Source organism: Vicugna pacos, unplaced genomic scaffold (assembly GCF_048564905.1).
Source record: "Vicugna pacos unplaced genomic scaffold, VicPac4 scaffold_19, whole genome shotgun sequence".
NCBI classification, from domain to species: Eukaryota; Metazoa; Chordata; class Mammalia; order Artiodactyla; family Camelidae; genus Vicugna; species Vicugna pacos.
The window spans coordinates 76,647,909-76,669,130 of record NW_027328740.1 but is presented as its reverse complement, the minus strand read 5'-3'; the positions used below and the strand labels follow the sequence as shown (position 1 = coordinate 76,669,130).

The following is a 21,222-nucleotide window of genomic DNA, read 5'->3' as shown; positions in this document are numbered from 1 at the left end:
TATTCCATGCCCCAACATCTGGTCTCCCAACTTATTGGCCTGTCCTGCACTGAGGAGAATTAATTTCGACTTGGTAACACTCCTATCTACCTAGAAAGCTGGGCACTGGAGCTGAGTGTTATGGAAACAGGCCAGCCAAGACAAAAGCACCAATCGGAGTGTTGGAGTACTCAGAATTATTATGCCGGTGGGCTCAGAGGGGCTTCGGCTCCGAAGTTTTGAGTACCTCCAAGACGTGCACATGAGGTTTTAAAGGCTTAGTTACAAGTAAGGGGGGCTTAGCCAATAAGGCTCAAAGAACAAAAAGCAAGGAATAAGTACACTGGAGCTTATCAATTTGTAACAGATCACATTACTGACACTTGTTGAGCTTGGAATTACGAGTTAGGTTGTTAGGCCAATAAACTGACACTAAACTTCAGATTTACGAGATAGCCCAGCAGAATTTAGATCAGTAAACTGACACTTATCACACTTAGATTTGTGACTTAGCTTGTTAGCCCAGCTGGACTTTTCCTTCACATGAGGACAGCTCTCCCACACCCAGGGAACTACTGTGAGCCCTTGTTGTTTCCACTAGGGTGGGGTATGGTTTACCCAGGAGGGATGGGGACTATGCACCAACACTCAGGCAGTCTGCTCTGTCTGGGGCTCTGATCTTGTACCATCCCCCTCCCCGCCAGCCCAACACCTGGGACAGTGGAGCTAAGGCAGAGATCCTGCCTGCCTGTTTCCCAGCGTGTAAAAGGGGAATATGTGCTCTTCCCAAGGTAGTTCTGAGCGACAACACCTGCGGGTGCTTGGTTCTCAGAGCAACAGAAAACCCAGCTCCGCGTGGGGGCAACGGGTGTGATCTCCCTAGGGTTTCTGCAGAAGCATCGGACGGAGGGTTGGATCACGGTGGTAAAATTGAGCTGCGGGGCTTGAAGGGTAACAGAAGGGTACAGAGGCAGGTCTGCCGCCTAGGGGTGCCCCAGAGGTAAAGCTTTTTTTCTCCAACTCCTCTAAGACCCTCCCTTCTCCAGATCCCTTCCTTCTCTCTGCTCATCCTGTCCATCTGTATCCCTCCAATTTTCCCGTCCTCTCCACCCGCTCCCATCTTCTCCCTCCCTCGCTGTCCCACCTTCTCTCACAGAACCCAGAGAGGATCGCTGGCCCTCCTGCGCATGCGCAGTCAGTGCCAAGTGGTCCGCTGGTTGGGAGCTCCATATCCGAGCCGGGGATCGGGCCCAAAGGCTTCTCAACTACGTCGCCCGGTAGGCCTTTGGTTCCTGCCTGGGGTCGGGGCCTCTGACTGTGGAAGTGCAAGGTGGGGGGCTCCTGGGAAAGGGGTCAGGCGGCTGCGGGAGGGCGGTCCGCCTGTCACAGACCCCAAGGGCGCTAGTCAGCCCGTGTTCAGATGAATTGCTCAGGCCAGACCCCTCTGCCAGCGCCACCTGCCCCGGCGTCCCGGCCACAGTGTCCAGGGCCTGGTGTGCACCTGCCATCTCTCACCCAGCCGGGATCCCCTCAGTCCGCGGCTGGCGTCCCCTTCCCCTCTCCCTCCCGCTAGTCCTCTCCTCCCGGGCTTGCTCTTCTCGTCCGGCGGCCCGTCCCCGCCCCTGGGCGGGCTGTGTCCCGGGCGGGCGGGGTCTGCGGACCCGGACGGGGGCGGGCGCCTGGGACTGTGGCTGGGGCTGTCCTCCGAGCGAGGCTGCAGCCCGCGTCCCCCTCCCCGCTTTCCCTGCCCCGCGACCCCGGGGCTGCCCTGCTCTCCCTTTCCCGCTCCCTGAGGACCAGCTCTGTGGCGTGGGCGCTGCTACCTGGGCTGAAAGCCTCCGGCTCTAACGCCCAGCTTCTCCTGGTGGAGTCGGGATAAGGGAGCGTCACTGCTAAGCGAGGTTCTGTCTCCCCCCTCCATGTTTCTGCCTCAGGTAAGTACCTTGAACACTTTCAGGTGTTATGATGGCGGTGCTTGTTGATGTCACGTGTTTTTATAGTGAGAGGGATTGCAGTGGTGAAAGCAGGGCTTGGTTCTGTTAAAAATGTGCTGAAGGCATGAGGCTGTGACATCCTCCTTCCTTCCCTCTCCCAGGGTGAAAGGAGTGATCCTCGATTTTCAAAAGATAGTTACAGTCCCTAACTAGCCCAGCCCAGCTAGTGTGTGTTAACAGGAACAGCACCACCAGAGGCCTTGGAGACCCAGGCATATTGCAGCCCTAAAGTGCTCCTGGCATAGTTTGGCTTGTTTAGGTTTTTTGTTTTTCTTAAATTGTGGGACAGACTAGTGTATAAACTGAAAAATAATTGTCAAGAAATAATTTTCATAGGACAGTTTTATTGTGATATAGTTCACACACCATGAATTCCATCCATTTAAATGGTACAATTCAGCAGCTTTTTGCATATTCACAGTGGTGCATGCATTATTATTCCAGAACGTTTTCATCACTTCAGAAAGAGCAGTGGAAATGAATGACCTATCCACCCCTCCCAAGTGGTGGTTCTAAAGAAATTTCTTGGCTATTCCTGACCATAAATTAACTTGTTATATTCCAAGAAAAATCGGGTAGGAATTCTAACCAGAATTGAAATGAATCTGTCTATCAAAACAGGAAGAATTTATACCTTTATGGCATAAACTTCTTCTACCCATGAATATATCTGGGACCATATCTTTTCATCTGCCCAGAGCCTGGCCCATGTGAAGTTCTCACTACTTTTTGGGCTTGTGAATGATGAGATTCTATACATCGTTAGTTGCAACTGTAGCCTTTCACAGAAGAGAAAAGTAACCTCAGTGAAGCAAGTGACTCTCTGATGGTCAGAAAGAGTGACAGCCAGTGCTGGAGTGATCCAGTGGACTTGGTGTTTGCAGCTAGATTTCTCGACCACCTACAGTTAAGGGGATTAGAGAGTTCTTTTATTTTTTCTTAATGGCGTTGCATTTATTTTTACTTATTTTTTAAAATTATTTTTTATTTAAGTGTAGTCAATTTACAATGTTATTTTCAAGTGTGCAGCAGAGATTCAGTTATAAACATATGCATATGTATATATATATATGTTTTAGATTGTTTTTAGTATAAATCACTACAAGAAATTGAATATAGTTCCCTGTGTTATATAGCAGGTCCTTGTCACTTATTTTATATTTACTAATTTGTATCTGTTAATCCCCCCTTTCCTGCCTGCTAAACACAGTTTGCATTCTATGTCCATGTGTCCATTACTAGGAGCACCGTTTTTCCTAGTAATATATGCTCTTTTGCTGCTTTCAGTTTCAGTAATTCCATCTTATCTGTGGGCGCTTTTCTTCTGGTGGCCTTAATGTGGTTTGCACACGTGGTAATAGAGATCTGTATTTGGGAGAACCCCAGGCCTCGTGTAGTCCCTGGTACAGAGTGCCCACTGAATTGATGCTTGAACTGGGAAAAAAGCACAGTAAATGTTGGAATTTCCACTATGGTTGAGAATTCTATAACCTCTTTTGACAAACTTAATATTGGCTGCACCCATTCTGGGTAATTTGGTGGAAATTCATGTTATGGTGGTGAAGAGACGGGGCCTTGTATGCTTCTTCTCTTTCTGTTTTCTAACACTCATTCTCCTGGGCCTTCCAGATCCTCCCCTAGAAGTGCCAGGTCTGGCTTGGTGCTGCACTGAGGCAATATTTGTTAATAAGGCCCTTTCCTCATCTCTTCTGAGCCTCCGGTTTTTTCTCTGCACAATGAGGGCTTAGACTAGATAACTACTTTTCAGTTTCTTTTAAAGCCATGTTTCCTTTGAGAAACAGAAAATGCAAATCTCTCCTCTCAAACCAACCCTTTAGATTTTGAAAAGTCCTCCAAGGAGTGACATAGCTCTTTGTGGAAAATGAATGTGATTGTGATTCCAGGTGACACAGAAAAGACTCTTCAGAGATTGATTGCAGGGAGAGGGCAGGAAAGGGGCAGTATGTCACACTTTCTAGTGTGAGCACTGGAGCAGGGGCTTGGATTTAAATACGGTGTCTGACGTGGCCTCTCTCTAATCTTGTAGAATGTGATAAACTTCTCTACCTCAGTTTCTTGATGTGTCAAGTTGGGGGTGATAATATTTTAAGGTTTTTGTGAAACATTATGCACATAAGCCATTTGTGTATGGGTAGAAACAAGACCTGCTAGGGATTCAGGGATTTGTTTAAAAAAAAATCTTGTCCATAGCACTCTGTCTGTGTGTATTTAGTAGTTCCTGAAGGGTGAGGGTGAGTCTAAAGTCCATCGTGGGACAGGTGGCCCATGGTTCTCTGTGCCCCTGAATGCCCCCTCCTCCCCAGTCCTCTTCCTCAGTCCAGGATGAAGTTCCCTTGTAGATTTACTCAGAGGTCTTGTGAAAATGGCTATTCATTTTATTGTTTCACCAAGAAGGGCTGCCATCATGACCTCAGCGCTCCCCGGCCGCCACACCAACCCGGATCCCACCCCGGTCCATGTCCACTGGCCCCGCCAACGGCGCTGCCGTACGTTTACCGTCTGTGAGACGCCGCCCCAGAAAGGATGTCGGCCGCCGACTGACGCGGCCAGAACTAGTGGCCCGGCCAAGCAAGCCGCCATCCCCAGCAGCAAACACCGCCATGGCCCCGGGCAGCTGCACACTTCCGGAGCCCGCTGCCTGCCCCAGAAGCGCACGCCAGCCCGCGAGGAGCGCGGCGTCTTTATCCATGGCAACGCCGCGGGGCCCTCCCCTAGCGCTTGCGTCTGAGTCCTCCCGAGGCTAGACGTGCGAGAGCAGAACTTTCGGAGCCAATGGGAGCAAGGGCGCGGCCAGGACGGGGGTGGGGGGAGGCTTATGGGGCAGCTGGGTGGGGCCGGGGCGGGCGGGGCCGCGCGGAGGTCCTCAGCTGCAGGTGGCACCGGCCGGAGGCTGGGGCAATGCTGCCAACAGTGGGCGGGGCGGCGGGGCGGCGGGGCAGCTGGGCGGCGGGGCGGCAGGGTGGGGGCACCCTCACCTGTCTGTGTGCGGGGCTCAGCCTGGGTTCCGCGGCCTCCGCTTGCACCGGAAGTGGACCCAGGCTACCTGTGGGCAAGATAGAGGACTGAGCCCAGGCAGGCACGGCTGGCCAGGTAGGGCACCTGAAGTGCAGATCCGCCAGGCCGGCTGCCGGCCTTGAATACGCGCTGCTAGGCAGTTTCCAAGAAGACGGGATCTGTCCCAAGAGGGGAGGTAGGGCAGGGTGCCAGATGCCTGGTTGGGTGCAGTCTTACAGGAGAGCCACGTTGAGAGGGTGCAGAGAAGCCCCTGTGTTGGCGGGGCTAGGAATTTGGGGTATAGGGTGGGGATGATGTGTGCCATTCCCTGTGGTCTCCCAAAGAACTCGCACCCCCAAGCAAAGGACCCTGCTCCCTCCACCCTTCACTGCATCCCCTGCCTTCCCCAGCACCACCGCCCCTGCCCCCGGAGTGTCCCATGACCTCTCCCCACACCAGGCACTGTCCCTGTTACAGGTACTTATCTCCTGGTGGTTCCAGCCCAAGGGTGGGGGCTGTATCTAACCAGTTAGGATGCCTGGAGCCTTTGTATGAAGCCTCAGACTATAATGCAGGCGTGCACAGAGGCCCCTCAAACAGGATTCCCTGCATTCCCTCCCCACCACGCACCCACAGCGCAGCTGCCACACCAGGCCAAGCCTGCAGGAGGACTGCTGTTCCCTCTCCTCCTGTCCCTGATCAAGAGTGCACCGCCCACACTGCTGGGTATTTAGTGGGCCTTAGAAGAGCAGCTGGTATTTTCATGGACAAATATTTGCTCTTTTGGGAAGAGTTGAGTGCAAAGGGATGTAGGGTATGCCTTTTCTGTTGTCCTGGAACTGGTGACTAGGATGCAAACTTAAGTCAAAGCAGTTTTTAGAGAGAGCCGCAATATATCTTACCCAAAGATCACTGTTCCCCTACAAAGGCAACACCACCTGGCGGGTGGGGTCCTGGTCCCTCTTTCTGGAGGTTGGGCTTTGCACCCTCCAGCTGAGACAGAGCCCGAAACAGCTCTGAACACGCTCCAACAGGCTTTCCCAGCACAAACTGCCTTTATTTTGAATCTGGCTGAAGGAAGCAGCTGAGAAATCTGGGTAAATCTTCCTGGGTGTAACCATGCCTTTTGTGCTGAATGAAAGAGCGGCTCTCCACATGCTAACAGCTTAGAACTGAATGTGTGTCGAAGCCTTCATGCATGTAGCATGTTGGGAACAGCGTTTCATGGTGAGGGGAACTCTATAACTTACATGTGTATGGGGAAGCCCTCACTCCAACAGGGTTTTCCTGCACAAACTGCCTTTATTTCGAAATTGGCTCTTGCTGAGAAATCTTGGTAAGTGTTCTTAAGTGTAGCCATGCCCATTATGCAGGATGAAAGAGCGGCTCTACACTTTTTCACATCTCAGAAATGAATGTGTGTTGAAGCCGTCATTCATGTAGCGTGTTGGGAACACAGAATTTAGTGGTGAGAACTATGTAAATTACATGTCTATGATGAAGCACTCTCTTGAGCCGGGTATTCCAGTGCATACTGCCTTTATTTCGAAACTGGCTTCTCAGAAGCCTGTGGTCTCCACTGCAGGTCTGTCTCCAAACCCAGGGCCAGCATGGTAACTCTGCTCCCCCTGTCTATTCTGGAAGTTCTAGGTGTCCTCCATGGCCCTTCCACCATTATGTTTTTGGAAAACCCCGCAGATGGAATGGGCCTGAGAACAGGAGAGCTGGATGCCAGAAGCCACTGCCCAGTGTGAGGCTCCTGGGAGGGGCATCTCCTCTCCGTGGGCTCTGATCTAACCTCCCCTCTTCCCCACACCCACCACTCTCCTCCTGCATTTCCTGATTGATCCCTGGATAATGGTCCATACCAGGAATGACCTGGGAGAGGTTTTATGAGTCTTTAAGTGGAAAAAAAAAAGAAATCTTTAGACAAGTTACTGAAAGTAACTTCCAGCTTTACCGGGACAGACCTCATTCCAATGTTTAAGGCTAGTTGACAGGGTGTCAAATTGCTTAACCACTCACATCTGAGCAAGTGCTACCTCTCTCTCCAGCTCCCCGCAGCATCCACCTGTGGCAACTTGGCCAAAAGAAGGCAAGAAAGCTCTTTCCCCTCGCCAGCACCAGCGTGGCTTTGGAGTCAGTGGAGGCTGAGAGAAAGAGCCCCGCCCTGAGGTTTGAGGGGCCTCCAGCCACAGCCAGAGGAGCGGGGGTTTTCAGAGTGGCCCAGCAGGGAAACCAGGCAAGGCCACCTGGCCCAAGTCTTCCCTGCCCAGAGAGCCCCATGAACTGCTTTGGGCCACACTCCCCGTTTGGGCCCCCTGCAAAAAGATACCACGGGAGCCACACCTGAGAAGGCAGAAGGACAGCCCTTTAGCCTGGGGTCCCAGCAGGTGTGTCCTGTGAGACCTGTGGCCACATAAGTTCCTTGTCTCTCCAGGTCACTGAAGGGACTGTGCTGGGCATCTTGGTGGTCAGGGACATGGGAACACCTCTAAACTCTGAAGAAGGACAGAGAGACTCTTCCTGGAAGCAAGGATTCCAGGGAGACCCCTTGCCCAGAACTGGGGGACTGTGTCCTGAGTAGACCCCTGGGAGGCAATGTGGGGCTGTGGGGTCCTCTTCTGAGAAGGGAGCAGGTGAGTTTTCCGGGGGTGGGGTCCTGCTTTGTCCAGATATGTCCTTGTGTAAGACTCATTTACAAACACCTCCAAGTCCACCTAGGGGTGGCCCCAGAGGTGGGGGTAGAGGAGGAGAGTGAAGGGTGCAGACTTAGGGCCCCCTGAGCCACCCAGGGAGCCAAGGGTCAGTGGGAACATCTTGGGAGTCTAGTGCAGGGGTGGAGGACGAGCACTAAGAACATGCCAAGTCATGCAATAAAGTGACCCGTGACCACGAGACACAGGTGGCCGTACACCAAAAGAGGCAGATAGAAATTTAGACCCAGGATCTGAGAACCTTGAGAGGGGCTGGAGGGTCCCAGGAACCCTCAGGAACAGCTCTTCTAGGGGCACAGACATCCCAATACACACATTTCTCATGGAAGCTTTTTGGGGTGCAGAGTGAGTTACCAGGATCCTGAACTTAGTATGGAATCACGGTTCCTGGCAATAAATTGCTGTCATTTGTCCCTGGACATGCACAGGGGAGCTGACTGCTGTGGGGGTCACTGCAGGACTAGAATCTTCTGGTGTCTGCTCTGTGACCACAGAAACCCAGGGGGATTTCTCAACAGGAGAACCTGGAGACCATGCCTGCAAGGACCACCCTCATGGGATGGCCAAGGAGCTCGTGGTACCCAGGTCACCAAGTGACGAAGTTGTGAGGTTGCCTGGGGAATCGTGGGGGCATGTAGATTTCTGAGGTCAGCACGTGGGCCCAGCACTGCTGGATGGTCTGCACAAAGAGGGGCCTGCCCTCCTGATGATGGCTCTTAACACCTGCAGGGAAACTGCTCCCAGGGCTCCTGGAGGTCCATATTGAGAGTGTCCTGCCAGCCTTGTGGGGTCACCTTCCCCTGATGCAGAAGCAGACCTCTCTCCCTTGAGGCCCAGGGGACACCTGGCTCAGGTGCCACCTGTGTGCCCTGGACACGCAGAGCCCCAGAGCTCTGGCACAGCCTGGGGTGTGGTGGTGTCCGGGCAAGAAAGGCCCTGGGAAGGGGGTCATTCAAGGGCAGAGGCCACTCTGCAGGGATGCTGGACCTGGCAGCAATGCACTGCTTCAGTACTCCCTTGGGTTGGGTCTCCAACCTGTGGGATGGAAGGGCCACTCCTTCCTGTGTTGCAGTCGGGGGAACTAGATCCATCGTCAAGGTCAGCCCTGAAAATGGAGGCTGCGCTACCTCCATTCCTGGAAAGAAAATCAGTCCCCTCCAGTCCAGGTGATTCAGAAAGTCATTCAGCAATGTTCGGGGCCCCCACTTTAGGCTTTGAATTAGAGCTGAGCGGCTTAGGAGGCCAGATCCCTGTCCGTGGCTCCAGGAGCAGGTTTTCTGCTGGGGGACAGGATCCTCACAAACACCTGTGTCTTTGTGGGACACTCCCCTCTGACAAGCTGGGAGGCAGGGTGCAGTTGTGGGAAATCGTGTTTACATGAGCAGAGGGCCACCATGTGGTGGGGGCACAGGAGACTGTGAGAATGAGTCCCACAGCCTTTCTGGAATCAAAAAACTGGCAAATGTGAAAAAGTGCATAATTTGTTTTATTGAACAGGCTGCTTATGTACGTTTGGAGGACCAGGTTCAATGACTCAGCATCCCTCCAGGACAATAGCCTCAAGAGAAGAACAGACAGAGCAGGAGGAGATCTGGGGTTTCTCCCAGGAATGAGGTGGAACAGGGATTTCTGCAGATTTGCAAGGAGTCCCCGACCACTGAGCATGGGGTTACAGCCCCACGAGACCCCTGTCATGTTTGGCTTGGGCTCTGGTTCTGGCCTGCTCATGTATTCTTCCAGCAGAGTTCCAGAAACTCAGAGGGTGGACTTAGAGGGGCTGCGTTTGGAACCTAGTGAGGAGTTGGAGGGTCCTTTATATTGAGTCCCTTCATCCTAATCACCGTAGCTGAAGCCCAACACCCCCCCAGGCCCCCATGGTTGCCGTGGAGGGAGAACAAGCCTGGCAGGCGACCTAGGGGTCCCACTACTGTGTCCTTCCCTTGTCTTCGTTCCCTTTCACCCCGGAAGGTGTGATTGTCTCGTGTCATGGTGGCCTCCACAATGTCCCTCCCAGTAATCTCTCTTCTCCATCAGGTGGGGTTCCCAACCCCGCTCAGCCTTCTCTGCATGGATGCTGAAGGACCAGGCCCACCTGAAGTTCTGAGCTCGAGCAGTAAGGTGGAAACAAAGAAACCAATGGAAAAAAGAAGCAAGTGATTGTGGCAAAGCTCCCCACCACAGAGAAGCTGCCCTGAGTGGAAGGGAGAGTGTGGGCATGCCCGTTTGTTTCCTATCTCCCAGTGCTCTTAGCTTTCTTATTGCCTACCTGCATGGTTACAACAAAATGATCTGCAAAACTGAAAATATTTACTCTCTCGCTTTTACAGAAAAGGCTGGCCAGCCTCTGGTCCGGTACCAGGCAAGAGATTGGAGTTCCTTTCCAGTTTGGAAACATCTTGGCAGGCCCAGGTTTGCAAAGGTCTTTAAGAGTAGTTACGGAGTTTTGCTTTTAAACTTTTTTACGGCTGTATATACTTGTGAGATGTGGTTGTGATGTATAATTCTGAGCCGGGATTTTCTCAAACTGTTTCTCACTTCTTATACCAGACATTCCTAAATTCCAAGTGGAACTGCATATTAAGGAAGCCATGGAATTTAGCAAAAGGATACAGATCTCATTTCCTTTTAAGCATCGGTGTACCTCCATCATGGCAGTATTTGTTATGTGTTATTGATAGGGGAACTAAGTAGTAAACAGATTAATAGAAAATAGGGGATTTTAGGTACACAGGTTCATCTTTTCAACATTGTTTGTAATATTTGCAGTTTAAGATGACCATTCCTGAGAAACAGGCAGCCTCTTAGAATGAAATAGCATTTCCTCTGAACCATAATTAATTTTTATTTTGTAGACAGCAGGAAGGGTAATAACACGTCACACATTTGGGGACGTCAAAGAGAAAATGTAACTTTCTGGGAGCGCACTCCCCCGCCTCCCCCTGCCCTTTTTACTGTCCCATTCTCCCTGGAAGGCTCTTTCTTATCTTCTGCTCATGGCTCCAGTAACTCTTTCTTCCTCCTTGTTCCTCAGCTGGTAAGGTTAGTTTTCTACTTTGAACAAGCAAACAAGCCAACAGAAGAGAAATTTCACAAGCAACTCCCAGCACATCCGCTCGCCTTCTGATGTCTGTGACCTCACTCTCGGTGCCCCACCGCTTATTAAAAGTGGCATCGAAAGCCAGTTTCTCCAAAAGTCCCCGAGGCCCCATCCCTCCCATCTTCTCTGGGTTGTCACTCCCAAAACCATCCTCTCTTTCACTGCCTCATCTATTTTGTTCTCCTGCTAGTTGGCACCATCAGTATATAAACGTCCATCCTCTTAAACCAACAGCACTCCTTGACCCTAATTCACCCCCACCAATTGCCACCCTGTGTCTTTGCAGCAAATCTTTAAGGAGTTGTTTAAACTCACTGTCTGCATCTTCTCTTGAGCCATCCCCTTTTACACCCATTCTGGCTTTTCGCCTGATCCCTCGCTCTATGGAAACTGCCCTGTCAAGGCCATCAGTGACCCCATGTTGCTAAATATAGTGGTCAATTTTGACTCCTCATCATGCTTGGCCCCTCGGCAGCATTTGACCCAGCTCTTCCATCCCTCCTACCCCGTGTTCCTGCTTCACTCAACCCCCAGCCCATCTCTCTGTCTGTTTCTGCTTTTGGCCTGCTGGCTGGTCCTTTGCCAATGTCTCCTGTTTTTTCCAAACATATACTGTGGGTGTTCCCCAGGGTGGGTTCCTGGGCCTCTCCTCTCTCTCTCTGCTATTCCTTTGGTGGAAGCAACCCAGCCTTGGAAATTGGCATGCCATCAATTTCTCGATTTCTCCAAAATTCCCTGATTTCCCCTTTCCATCTGAGCCTTTATCCCTGAGACTCACATCACATTCTTTTCCTTTCATCCACCTTGCTTTCACATTCATACATATGTTCTACTATGAAATTACTTTTCCAAATTTTGAATCAGTACATATATATCATGTAAAATGCTCAAATATGTATTATTTCCACTAAGATGCTAATTCTACCTTAGAACATTTCTGCACTTCTGTATTTATGTGAATAAAGCGAATAGTATTTCTACAAGCCTCATAGTTAAACACTGTTAGTTTGGGGCTATTATGTAACATGAAATAATGGTACATCAACATAGTCGTTTTTCATTTATTTTTATGTAACACCGAGATGAGGTTTTTGCCCTGAAGACTGGTTTTATTGAAATTTTACCTACGTTACGGACAGTCAGTTTATGTGAAAGCCCTCATTTCTCCCCTTTTTGATATATGCTCCATTTGGCTATATATAACATATAACTTGGCATGAAACAAAATTCCCAAATCATTCACATAATACAATTAATATGTTTAATTATATTTTTTAAATGTTAAAAAGAAAAAGAAAACAGATTCCTCTACCTATTAGGCACTTCTGTGGCAATATGTAACACACCCCTTAACCATGACATTGAAGAACTGAGCTGATACCAGCCCCTTTCCACCTGCTCAGCCCCACCTTTTCCCATCCCCTTTCCCATCCGGAGAGGACATCCCTCCCATTGTCCAGGCCTAGATGTTGGAACCATGTCCTTTCTCTCTCTTTCTTTTACACTCACAGACAGCAAATCCAGCTTGTTAGAAAATTCTGGATATTCTGTCTTAATTAAATACCTGCTCTCTGCTCCCCGCCCTCCTAAGAGCCACCTTCAGCCTTTCCTGGATACCAATAGCCTTCTGTTTCCATCTTTGCTTTCCTACAATCTCTCATCCACACAGAGTCAGAGGGAGCCTGTAAAAACATACATTGGGGGTGGTGGGTGTTGCTCAGTGGTAGGGCGCATGCTTAGCATGCTTGAGATCCTGGGTTCAATCACCAGCACATTCATTAAAATAAATAAATTACTTCCCCCCAAAAAACACAAACACAAAAGCATAAGTTGGACTACATCACCCCTCCCCTCAAAACTCACTAAACGGGTCACCATGTCATTAGGAGCCAAAGTCGTCACAAAGGCCTCAGGACCCGGCGTGCTCTGCCTCTCTGCCCACACTCTCCCCCTCACTCTGGGGGCCTCTGGCTCCGGCTCTTCCTTCTTCCTCCGGATCTATTCTGCTTCAAGTTCATTACTCCGTGAGATCTGCCAGGATTGCCTTATTCTCTCCTGCCTGCCTCCCACCCCACCGCCATCACCCGAGTTTGCTCATATCACTCTTTTTTAAAAATTTATCCAAACTCTTGCTACCCCAACATGCTGCCTGTTTCCTCTGCTAAAATTCTGAGCCCCCAGTGATGGGGAGTCATGTCTATTTTGTTGACTGATAAAGCCCGAGAGCCTTGGGAACGGTCTAGTTAGGAGATTCCCGTATGTAGTAGGAGCTTATACACATTTGCTGAATGAATGTAGATGCCCTGGTCCAATCCGATGGAGCACTTCTGTGACGTGCTCAAAGAATAACTCTCCTTTCCACCTGAGAGGGGGTGACAACTTCCCTGGTGATTAAAGGCAAGAATTTTTTGCTTTATGCTGTTAACCTTAGGCGGGGAGACTGGGGGATCTTCATATATATTTTTAAATTTGGTTCACTCTGCAGTTGGTCTTTGGTCTCTGTATAATTTTGAGAAACTCTTTATGAGTGATCATTCTTTGATCAGATTGAACAGGTTCCAGGGGGAAGGACCAAGCCTGTCCCATCAGCCATTCTATGTGTCTTGTCCTGGGACCCAGTGGATGCTCAGCATGTAAGTGAACCGACAGGAGTGAGTGAAGAGATGGGAGCATCTCATTATTGTGGCGGATCTCTGTCCAATGCCTTGAGATTTGGGGAAGGGTTTACGAGTGCAGAAGGGAGAGGTCAGGTCCTCTGTGCTTTTCCTGAGTGCCCTGGCCTTACCCATTCCCCCAGCCCCCTCTGGGCAGCCAAGCCAAGGAGCTGGGCCACCAGCTGATCAATAATCCACCTTCACCCCAATTCCGGGGGTAGGTACACATGGTTGTAGACACTGGAGTCAGGTCCTTGGAGGAATTCCTCACCGAACTATGTTTTGGACCTTTTATTTTTCTCTAGAACCTCCAGCTGAAGAAGATTGTTTTAGACACATGAAAGTTGAGGACACCTTCTGTCCCCTCGCAACCCAGGCGGGGCTGGGAGTCTGCTGTTTCTATAGCCGGTGGGCTCGTGTTGATTTGGGCATCCCTGTGCCTGAATTCCTGCAGTACACTCGGTGGTAAGGTTGGGGGTGCCTGGCAGGGAGGGAAGCGGGTTGGGAGACTGTACAGCTGGGCTGATGTTAACCTGGGGTGAGCGGGAGCTTGCTGATGCATGGCATCTCGGGGCAGGGAACTCTCCACACTCAAGAGGGGTTCCCACTCCCGCAGGGTCCCTTTGATCAGGGTGCTGGGCTGTCAGGGGACCACAGGGGTCCCAGTGAGGATTAGGGTGCCTTCAGGCAATGGGAAGTGTGGGGTCCAGTGGCAATTGAATTAACTGTGCACCCAAACCCAGCCCCCACCTCTTTCAGCCTGTTTCCTAATCTGCAAAACTGGAATGTTATTAAACATCTCACGGGGTCATTGATGGGCTGGGACAGACTAGACAGTCAGGAGCTGGAATTCCTCTGTCCCCTGATTGTTTGCCTTCTTTCTGACTATTTGCTCTCACAAGCTCAGTCTCTCTGTCTCTCGCTCTTTCACTTCTAAGTGTCTCTCATGCTCTGGTTTCATTTGATTTCCAACCACCGCCCCTCCCCTCCGCCAAACTCCAGATGAGTGAACTTGATTTCTATGTGTCAGTTCCAAATTCCCAGGAAAGATGCTCTGTCACCCTCTGGATCTGCTGTCCAACCCATGAGTTGTGGCCAGAGGAGCGAGTCCTTCTGGGACCAGCAGAGGGTCTCTGCCGAGCCCCCAGCCACCACTGTGGGAGCACATAGCTCTCCGTGGAGGAAGTACTGGTTGTGACCTTGTGTCACTAAGTGTGAATTTATGTCTTCTCTTGAACCACCTTCATCCTCCTAAACAAAGATGAAAATTAAACACTCCCGGGATTTGTGTCATGGAACACTCAGGGTGGGGGCTAATGGGGTTGGAATTTCTGCTGTATTTAAGGGGCTACACTGAATCCCCAACGAGAGCCTACAAAGGGAACAGCACCGGCCCCACCCGGCACTTAGGGCGCTGAGTCTGCGTGATGGTGAGCCAGGCTTCTGACCACAGCTCAGGGGTCTGGTCTGACCAATTAGCCTTTGAAACCAACCAGCTTTGGATTCCTCAATCCCACCCTGAGGTTTTACCTGAACCATCAGCTTCTGTATCTCTGAAGACAGATGCTGAGGACCCTTCACGTAAGCCGTTCGCACAGCCCTGTTCAGGCCTTTGTGCTGCACGGTCTGCCCGGCGAGCTGACCGAGGTTGGTATTTTACTGATGTTAGAAGTAGTCTGGTTTCCCGATGTACTGTTTCACTGAACAAGCAACAGAAGCCACTTCTCGCTGATAAAAGCAGAAAAGGGACATAATGAAAAGATACTGGGAGGGTGTGTGGAGTGGCCAGGACCGGAGCCAACCCAGGAGCTGTAGGAGGTGTTAGGGAGCCCCAGGCACCAGGCTGGAAGGGGTGCTACCGGGCCCCCTGCCACCCCAGAAGGGACCCCCCTCCACCCGACCCTCCACCTCACTCACTGCAGGTTCATGTCCCGGCAGGGCCAGGTCACACTGAAGCCACCAGCACACACCTCAGTGGGGGAACTGGCCCCGTCCGAGCTGCGGGCGTGCCTGGTGTGGGGAGAGGCCCAGTTAGAGGAAGGCAGTTCCCCTACTGTTCCGAGTTAAGGTGCAAGTCAGTGCCCATCACTCAGGAGAGCCGGGCTGGACGGACCTCATTGTGGTGACTAGGCTGTCTGAGTTCACTTATTACTTTCTACGTTTGAAGGCCCTGGAGGGAGAAAAAGTGAAGGTTCTAGTACTTATTTTGTGTTTCCCACGTACCAGGTGTGGTAAACAAGCCACTTCAGACAAGGCCCGGAGCAACCACGTAAATAGGCCACGGAGCAAGTCGTGCAGTCAGGCCTCTGTGGTCCCGAAACCCGTGTCCCCATCGGCTCCATAGTTACCAGTGGAAACTAGGGGGATTTATGGGACTGTGTGCTCCTGTGAGGGCTGGGATATGTGTGTTTAAGTCCACATCTTCAGAAACTCGGCTAGAACCACAGCCACTGATTGCACGGTGGCAGAGGAAGGGAGGATTCCAGCCTCTGGTCCAGCTCGTGTGGAGCTCAGAAGTTCTTCCTCCTGTCCTGAAAATAACACCAAATCTGAGGGAGCTGCAAACCCACTGCTCTTCTTAGATCCCAGAAGACTGAGGGGGAAAGCTGCTTCCAACCCAGAGAGGTTGCAAAGGGAACAGCGGGCAGGCTTGGAGAGTCACAGCTCCCAAGGCAGAACCTGCTTTTGTAAGAACCCCGGGGGCAGGCAGATTTAACAGGTCCTTGAGGCCAGCAGGAGGCTCAGTGTGGGGAAATCAGAGTGTGACAACTCCAGGGGGCCAGTCAGAGGGGCCCCATGCTCTTTTTCATGTATTTTACATCCAGGACCGTGTCCTGTTCTCAGAATGAAGGCCAGAGGATAACTCCTCATGCTTCCTGCCTGGAGAGGAGAAAATAACTGTATTGAAATACACCCAGAACATTCTGTTTCATTGGGGGAAGTTGTTTTTTGTTTGTTTTTTTAATGAGAAATTATTTTACCAGAGCCTAACCAACCTGGGAGAAGGGAAATCCCTTCTGTGTCACCCAAATTGGGGTGGGGGGAAAGAGACACACTTGTGGAGGTCACAGCTCAGGGCACAGGCTCAATGAGAACTAATCACAGGACTGCAGATGCCCTGCTCTGTCCCGCTCCCCCAACACCTTACCTCCATGTCAGTAGGGCCCGTGTGTAATAACAGGAATAATACTAACAGAAGTAAATGTCTCAGGAGTGTCTAGGGAAAACCCAAAGACAGCGGGGAGATGAAAACAAGGACACACAGGCTGTTTTAGCCTCTCACACCAATAGCTGTAGCAAACTACACACAGCCCAGCCCCAGTAGATAAACAGACAACCTCACAGAAGAAATTATTTATTTTGGTTCTCTTACCCAGTTCATTCCATGGTGCATCCTCGCCTAGAATTGAGTGGAAGCAAGTCCATCTCAGAAGGGACATAACTGAAGAGGGATGGCTTCCCAGACTCTGAGGGGCAGAGAGAGCACCAGCCTGGGTTAGAGAAAGGTGAGGGGTGGGGTAGGGTGTGGGCTGCCTTCTTCCCCATATAAGGAACCTTCCTGAGGCCAGCACAGTAGGAGGGAGGGCCATGGGGTGGAAGCAGCCAGACTTCATCCTGAGAACTGTTGGGATGCCTCAAAGGGAGCATTCAGGTGCCCAAACTGGGCCCTGATTGAGGGAGCCAGTCGGTCTGACTCAGAGCCCAGGACTGAGGTGGGCTCACAGCAGGCCGGTATTACTTGGCCGGATCCATTTCACTTCTCCGAAGCCCTGTGTAAAACATGAAGCGTGGACGGCCTGGTGAGCACAGCTCTGCCCTCAAGACCGGTTTCAACTCCTCTCTTCCCAGAGAACAGCATCTCTGAACCCGTCCTGGGTGACCTCACAGAGATCACCCTAGTGGCCCAGGCTAGTGACCGGGAACATGTACCTTCCTGCAGGCAACCCCTGACGTCCACTGATGCATCATATACTGGCAAAGAGTGAGTCACTGTGCATTGGTCTAACAGCAGAGACTCTGCCAAAGGCCCAAGAGGTGGTGTGTGGGACATGCAGGGGTGCAGGAGTGTAAGCAGCGCAAAAGTGTAACTGGTGACAGGGGTGCAGGGGCTGTGGAGGGCGCAGGCATTTCAGGGGATGTGGGGGAGGAGGGATGCAGAATTGCAGAGAGTAGCAGGGGTGCAGAGGTGCAGGGAGTGTAGGGATGCAGGGAGGTGCTCAGGGACCTGGCCAGGATAAGAAGGCAAGTGCACATCCTTGCAGTCAGCCTGACCCCGGTAGGCTATTGCAATGCTTTTGGGCGGCGGCGGCGGCGGTGGCGGTTGGGAGGCTGCCCAGGCAAGCCGATCGATATCTTCTCTTCCCTGCAGCCTGGCCTGGGGTGGGGCTTGGCCGCTGGAGATTCGCCAGATGTTGCACTCCAGGTAAGCTTGCTCCTGGTAGGTGGGGCGGTTAGGTCAGAGGGCGGTGGCAGCGGCAGAGGGGCGGAGCGGGTCTACCCCTGGTGAACGGGTGGAATAGCTGCCTTGTCCCGGCTGCTGGGCCTGGGAGCGGCCTCTTCTTCCCCAGGTCGCCGGACACTCCTGTCCCACTCAGCTTGCTGAGTGCGGAGTGGGGGCGGGGCCGTTAAGGTGCGGGACCCACGGGGGGAGGGAGGCTGCCGCGGGGGAGCCGATCAATTCGCTCCGCTCTCCCCGGAGGCGGAGCCAGGGGCGGCTTCTGCTGCCCTAGAGGCGGGACGCGGGTCTCCAGATGAACTTGCTCCTGGGAGGCGGCGGCGGAGGCGGCAGGGGCAGGGGATGTGTTCCAGGGAGTTGCTCCATTTCTTCTCTCCCCCACGGCCTGGCTTGGGGGCGACGTCTGCCGCCGGAGATTTGCCTGAGGTCCGACTCCAGGTGAGCTTGCTCCTGGGAGATGGGTGCAGTGCGGTCAGGGGGCTGGTAAGGTGGTGGCTGCAGGCATAGGGAGGCTGCCCCGGAGGAGATTGTGGATTAGCTCCATGTCTGCACCGCGTGGCCTGAAGGCGGCCTCTGCTGCTCCAGGTCCCGGGACACCCCTGTCCCACTTTGCCTGCTGGGGGCGGGAGGCAGGGTAGTCAGGGTGCAGGGGTGGCGGTGGTCGGGGGCCTGCAGCGGGGGAGCGGACCATTTGCTCCCATCTTCCCCGCGTCTTGTCCTGGGGGCGGTCGCTGTTGCCCTGTGTTATGAGACGCGTGTGTCCTAGTCGGCCTGACCCCGGGAGTTGGACTTGGTACTTTGGGGGTGGTGGCAGCAGCGGCAGGTTTTCCCATGGAACTTGTCCATTTGCTCCCACTTCCCCCCATGGTTTGCCCTGGGGGCGGTCCCTGTTGTCCCAAGTTCGTCGGACGTCCATCTCCAGGTCAGCCTGCTCCCTAGAGAAGGCCACTGTGAGGTCATGGGCAAGAGTGGTGGCTGCTGCGGGGGTAGGGGCTGCCTTGGGGAGCTGGTGGATTGGCTCCCGTCTCCCCGATGGCCTGGTGTGGGAGTGGCCTCTCCTGCCCCAGGTCACCAGACGCACCTGTCCCACTCAGCCTGCTGGGGGAGGGGCGCCCTGGGCGGTGCCTTTAAGGTGCGGGGGTGGCGATGGCGGGGGTAGAAGACCTGCAGCGCGGAGCCTGTCAATTTGCTCTCCTCTTCCCCGTGACCAATCCTGGGGGCGTCCTCTGCTGCCCAAGAAGCCGGATGCCCGTCTCCAGGTCAGCTTGCTCCTGGGAGACGGGCCCGATGTGGTCGAGGGGCAGAGGCAGTTGCGACGGCCGGCTGCCCTGCCTAATGGGGCCACTTCTTCTCCTCTCCCCTGACCTGGCCTGGGGACGTCCTCTCTGGCGCAAGATTCGCCTGACACCCCACACCTGGTCTGATTGCTCCTGGAAGGTGGGCGCGGTGAGATCAGGAGGTGGAGAGGACAGGGGCTGCCCCTGGAGAGCTGGAGGATAAGCTCCCATCTCTCTGCAGGCCTGACGTGGGGGCGGCCTCTGCTGCCCCTCGTTCCCAGGTCACACTTCTTCGGGTCATATTTCCCCGGGGTTGCGGTAGGGTGCGGGGGCGTCGGGGTGTTGGCGGGGGTATGGAGCCTGCCGCTCGGGAGCTGGGGGTTTAGCTCCCATCTTTTCCGCAGATTGGCCTGAGGGCAGCCTCTGTTGCTCCAGGTCGCAAAGCAATTTCTCTGACAGCTTAGCCACCGGAGGTGGGCAGGATGGGCTGAGAGGGCTGAGGCAGCCGCCAAGGTAGCGACGGAGGGGGCTGTCCCTGGCCAGCTGGTCAATTTGTTCCCATCTCAACCTTTGCTGCAGCAGTTTCGCAGAACGCCCTTCTCCAGTTTATTCTTCTCCAGGGAGGTGGGCGCAGTGCATGCAGCCCGAGTTCTGGGCTCTCCCTTGGGAGGGGCAGAACTCTCTTGTTCTCCTTTGTCTTTATTCTTCAGCGAAGTGGTTACTGGACGCAATTCTTAATTCTGAGAAAGTGTAGCCTGTGTTATGGAAGAGCTGCTGGACAGTGAGGTTTCTGGGTGGATTTTCACATCAGCTGATGCCCCAGGCAGGCAGGAAAGCTATTACTCAGAGCTTCTTAGTCTGGGGTTGGGGATGGCCCCGCCATCCTCACCATGCTTTTTAAAAATGTGTTACTCCCCTCTTTTTCCTAGGTGACATTTTAGGTTATTGGGTCTCAGATTGCTGACACACTCATCCCTGTTCTCAGACATCTTTTAAACTTGGGTGAAGTGATAAGTAGGGGAAGATGATTTACTGAAAGGTAAGAATACTTAAATTCGCATTAAAGCTACATTCTGTCAATCTTTCTAAAATGATTTTCCTCTGATTCTAAATCCACGACCTAGTGAATGTTGTACTCCTGTGTAAATTATTGATCTTCACATCACATTTGTTGAGTGGTCAACGAGATTTGTTAATTAGATTATTCCTGAAAGGAAAAGTTCAGGCTTTTCAGAGTTCCTTGTCTGATGTCACCCAGGCAGTCACAGTAGAAGACAGAGCTGATATAAAAATCCCTCAGCTGCCTGAACTGCAAAGCTTCTGGGATTACTGATCCCTGAAATGCAGGTGACTCTTGATGATAATCTGGGGGATGGTTTAAATGATCAGATTCTTCCAGTCCTATAAATGGGTTCCGTGGCCCCAGCCCCGGGAGAACTGGACATAAGGGCCATATCGTGTGTGGTGGGATGGGAAGGCAAGGTGTAAGAGCTGGAATCACTGAGATTCCACACTCGCTAAACACAGACTCCAGAGCCTAATTGTTGTCAGGTTCTGTTCTGGATTTGAGAGTGTGTTCATACATGATTCTTGCCCTTCTGGAGTCACTGCCTGGGTGGAAGTAACCTTTACATAGATCTGTGGAGGATGACATTTAAGTAGATGGGCTGTTATGGTTCTCAATGTGCACAGGCTTGCTCTTCCAGGCACTCGTGGGACTAACGCGAGTCATGTTATTCACTCATTCACTGGTTTATTACCCTTGAATTGATCACTCGTCCCACAGTAAGTGAAACAAGGTAACAGGAAGCTGAGTTTTGTCCCCTCTCCTATCACTGATTGTTTTTCAGTCGGGCGCCCTGCGTATGCATTGTGAAACGGTGGTATTTCGTGCCCAATGGGGCAGCACTGTCAGTTCTGAGAATCAGGGGAGACACATGGGTAGGACAGCACCCTGACACACATGGCACCCCCCATCCCGTGAGACAGAATTGTCGATGCTCAGGTGACCCGATGTAGACTGCGGTGCTAAA

General features: G+C 52.4%; 1 protein-coding gene across 1 annotated transcript in view; it reads left to right on the top strand.

Annotated features, from left to right (window-relative positions):
* Positions 1-21,222, top strand: part of LOC140693562 (uncharacterized) — a 141,779-nt gene that overhangs the window by 119,881 nt on the left and 676 nt on the right. The window contains exons 14-26 of the mRNA XM_072957349.1: positions 7,053-7,230; positions 7,429-7,627; positions 9,203-9,319; positions 9,740-9,914; positions 10,033-10,114; positions 13,349-13,435; positions 13,762-13,921; positions 15,016-15,103; positions 16,834-16,962; positions 17,306-17,438; positions 17,826-17,879; positions 18,156-18,350; positions 20,119-20,228. Of these exons, the coding sequence (XP_072813450.1) occupies positions 7,053-7,230; positions 7,429-7,575 (325 nt within the window). The 3' untranslated portion in view covers positions 7,576-7,627; positions 9,203-9,319; positions 9,740-9,914; ... (7 more) ...; positions 18,156-18,350; positions 20,119-20,228. The remainder of the gene's footprint in view (positions 1-7,052; positions 7,231-7,428; positions 7,628-9,202; positions 9,320-9,739; positions 9,915-10,032; positions 10,115-13,348; positions 13,436-13,761; positions 13,922-15,015; positions 15,104-16,833; positions 16,963-17,305; positions 17,439-17,825; positions 17,880-18,155; positions 18,351-20,118; positions 20,229-21,222) is intronic.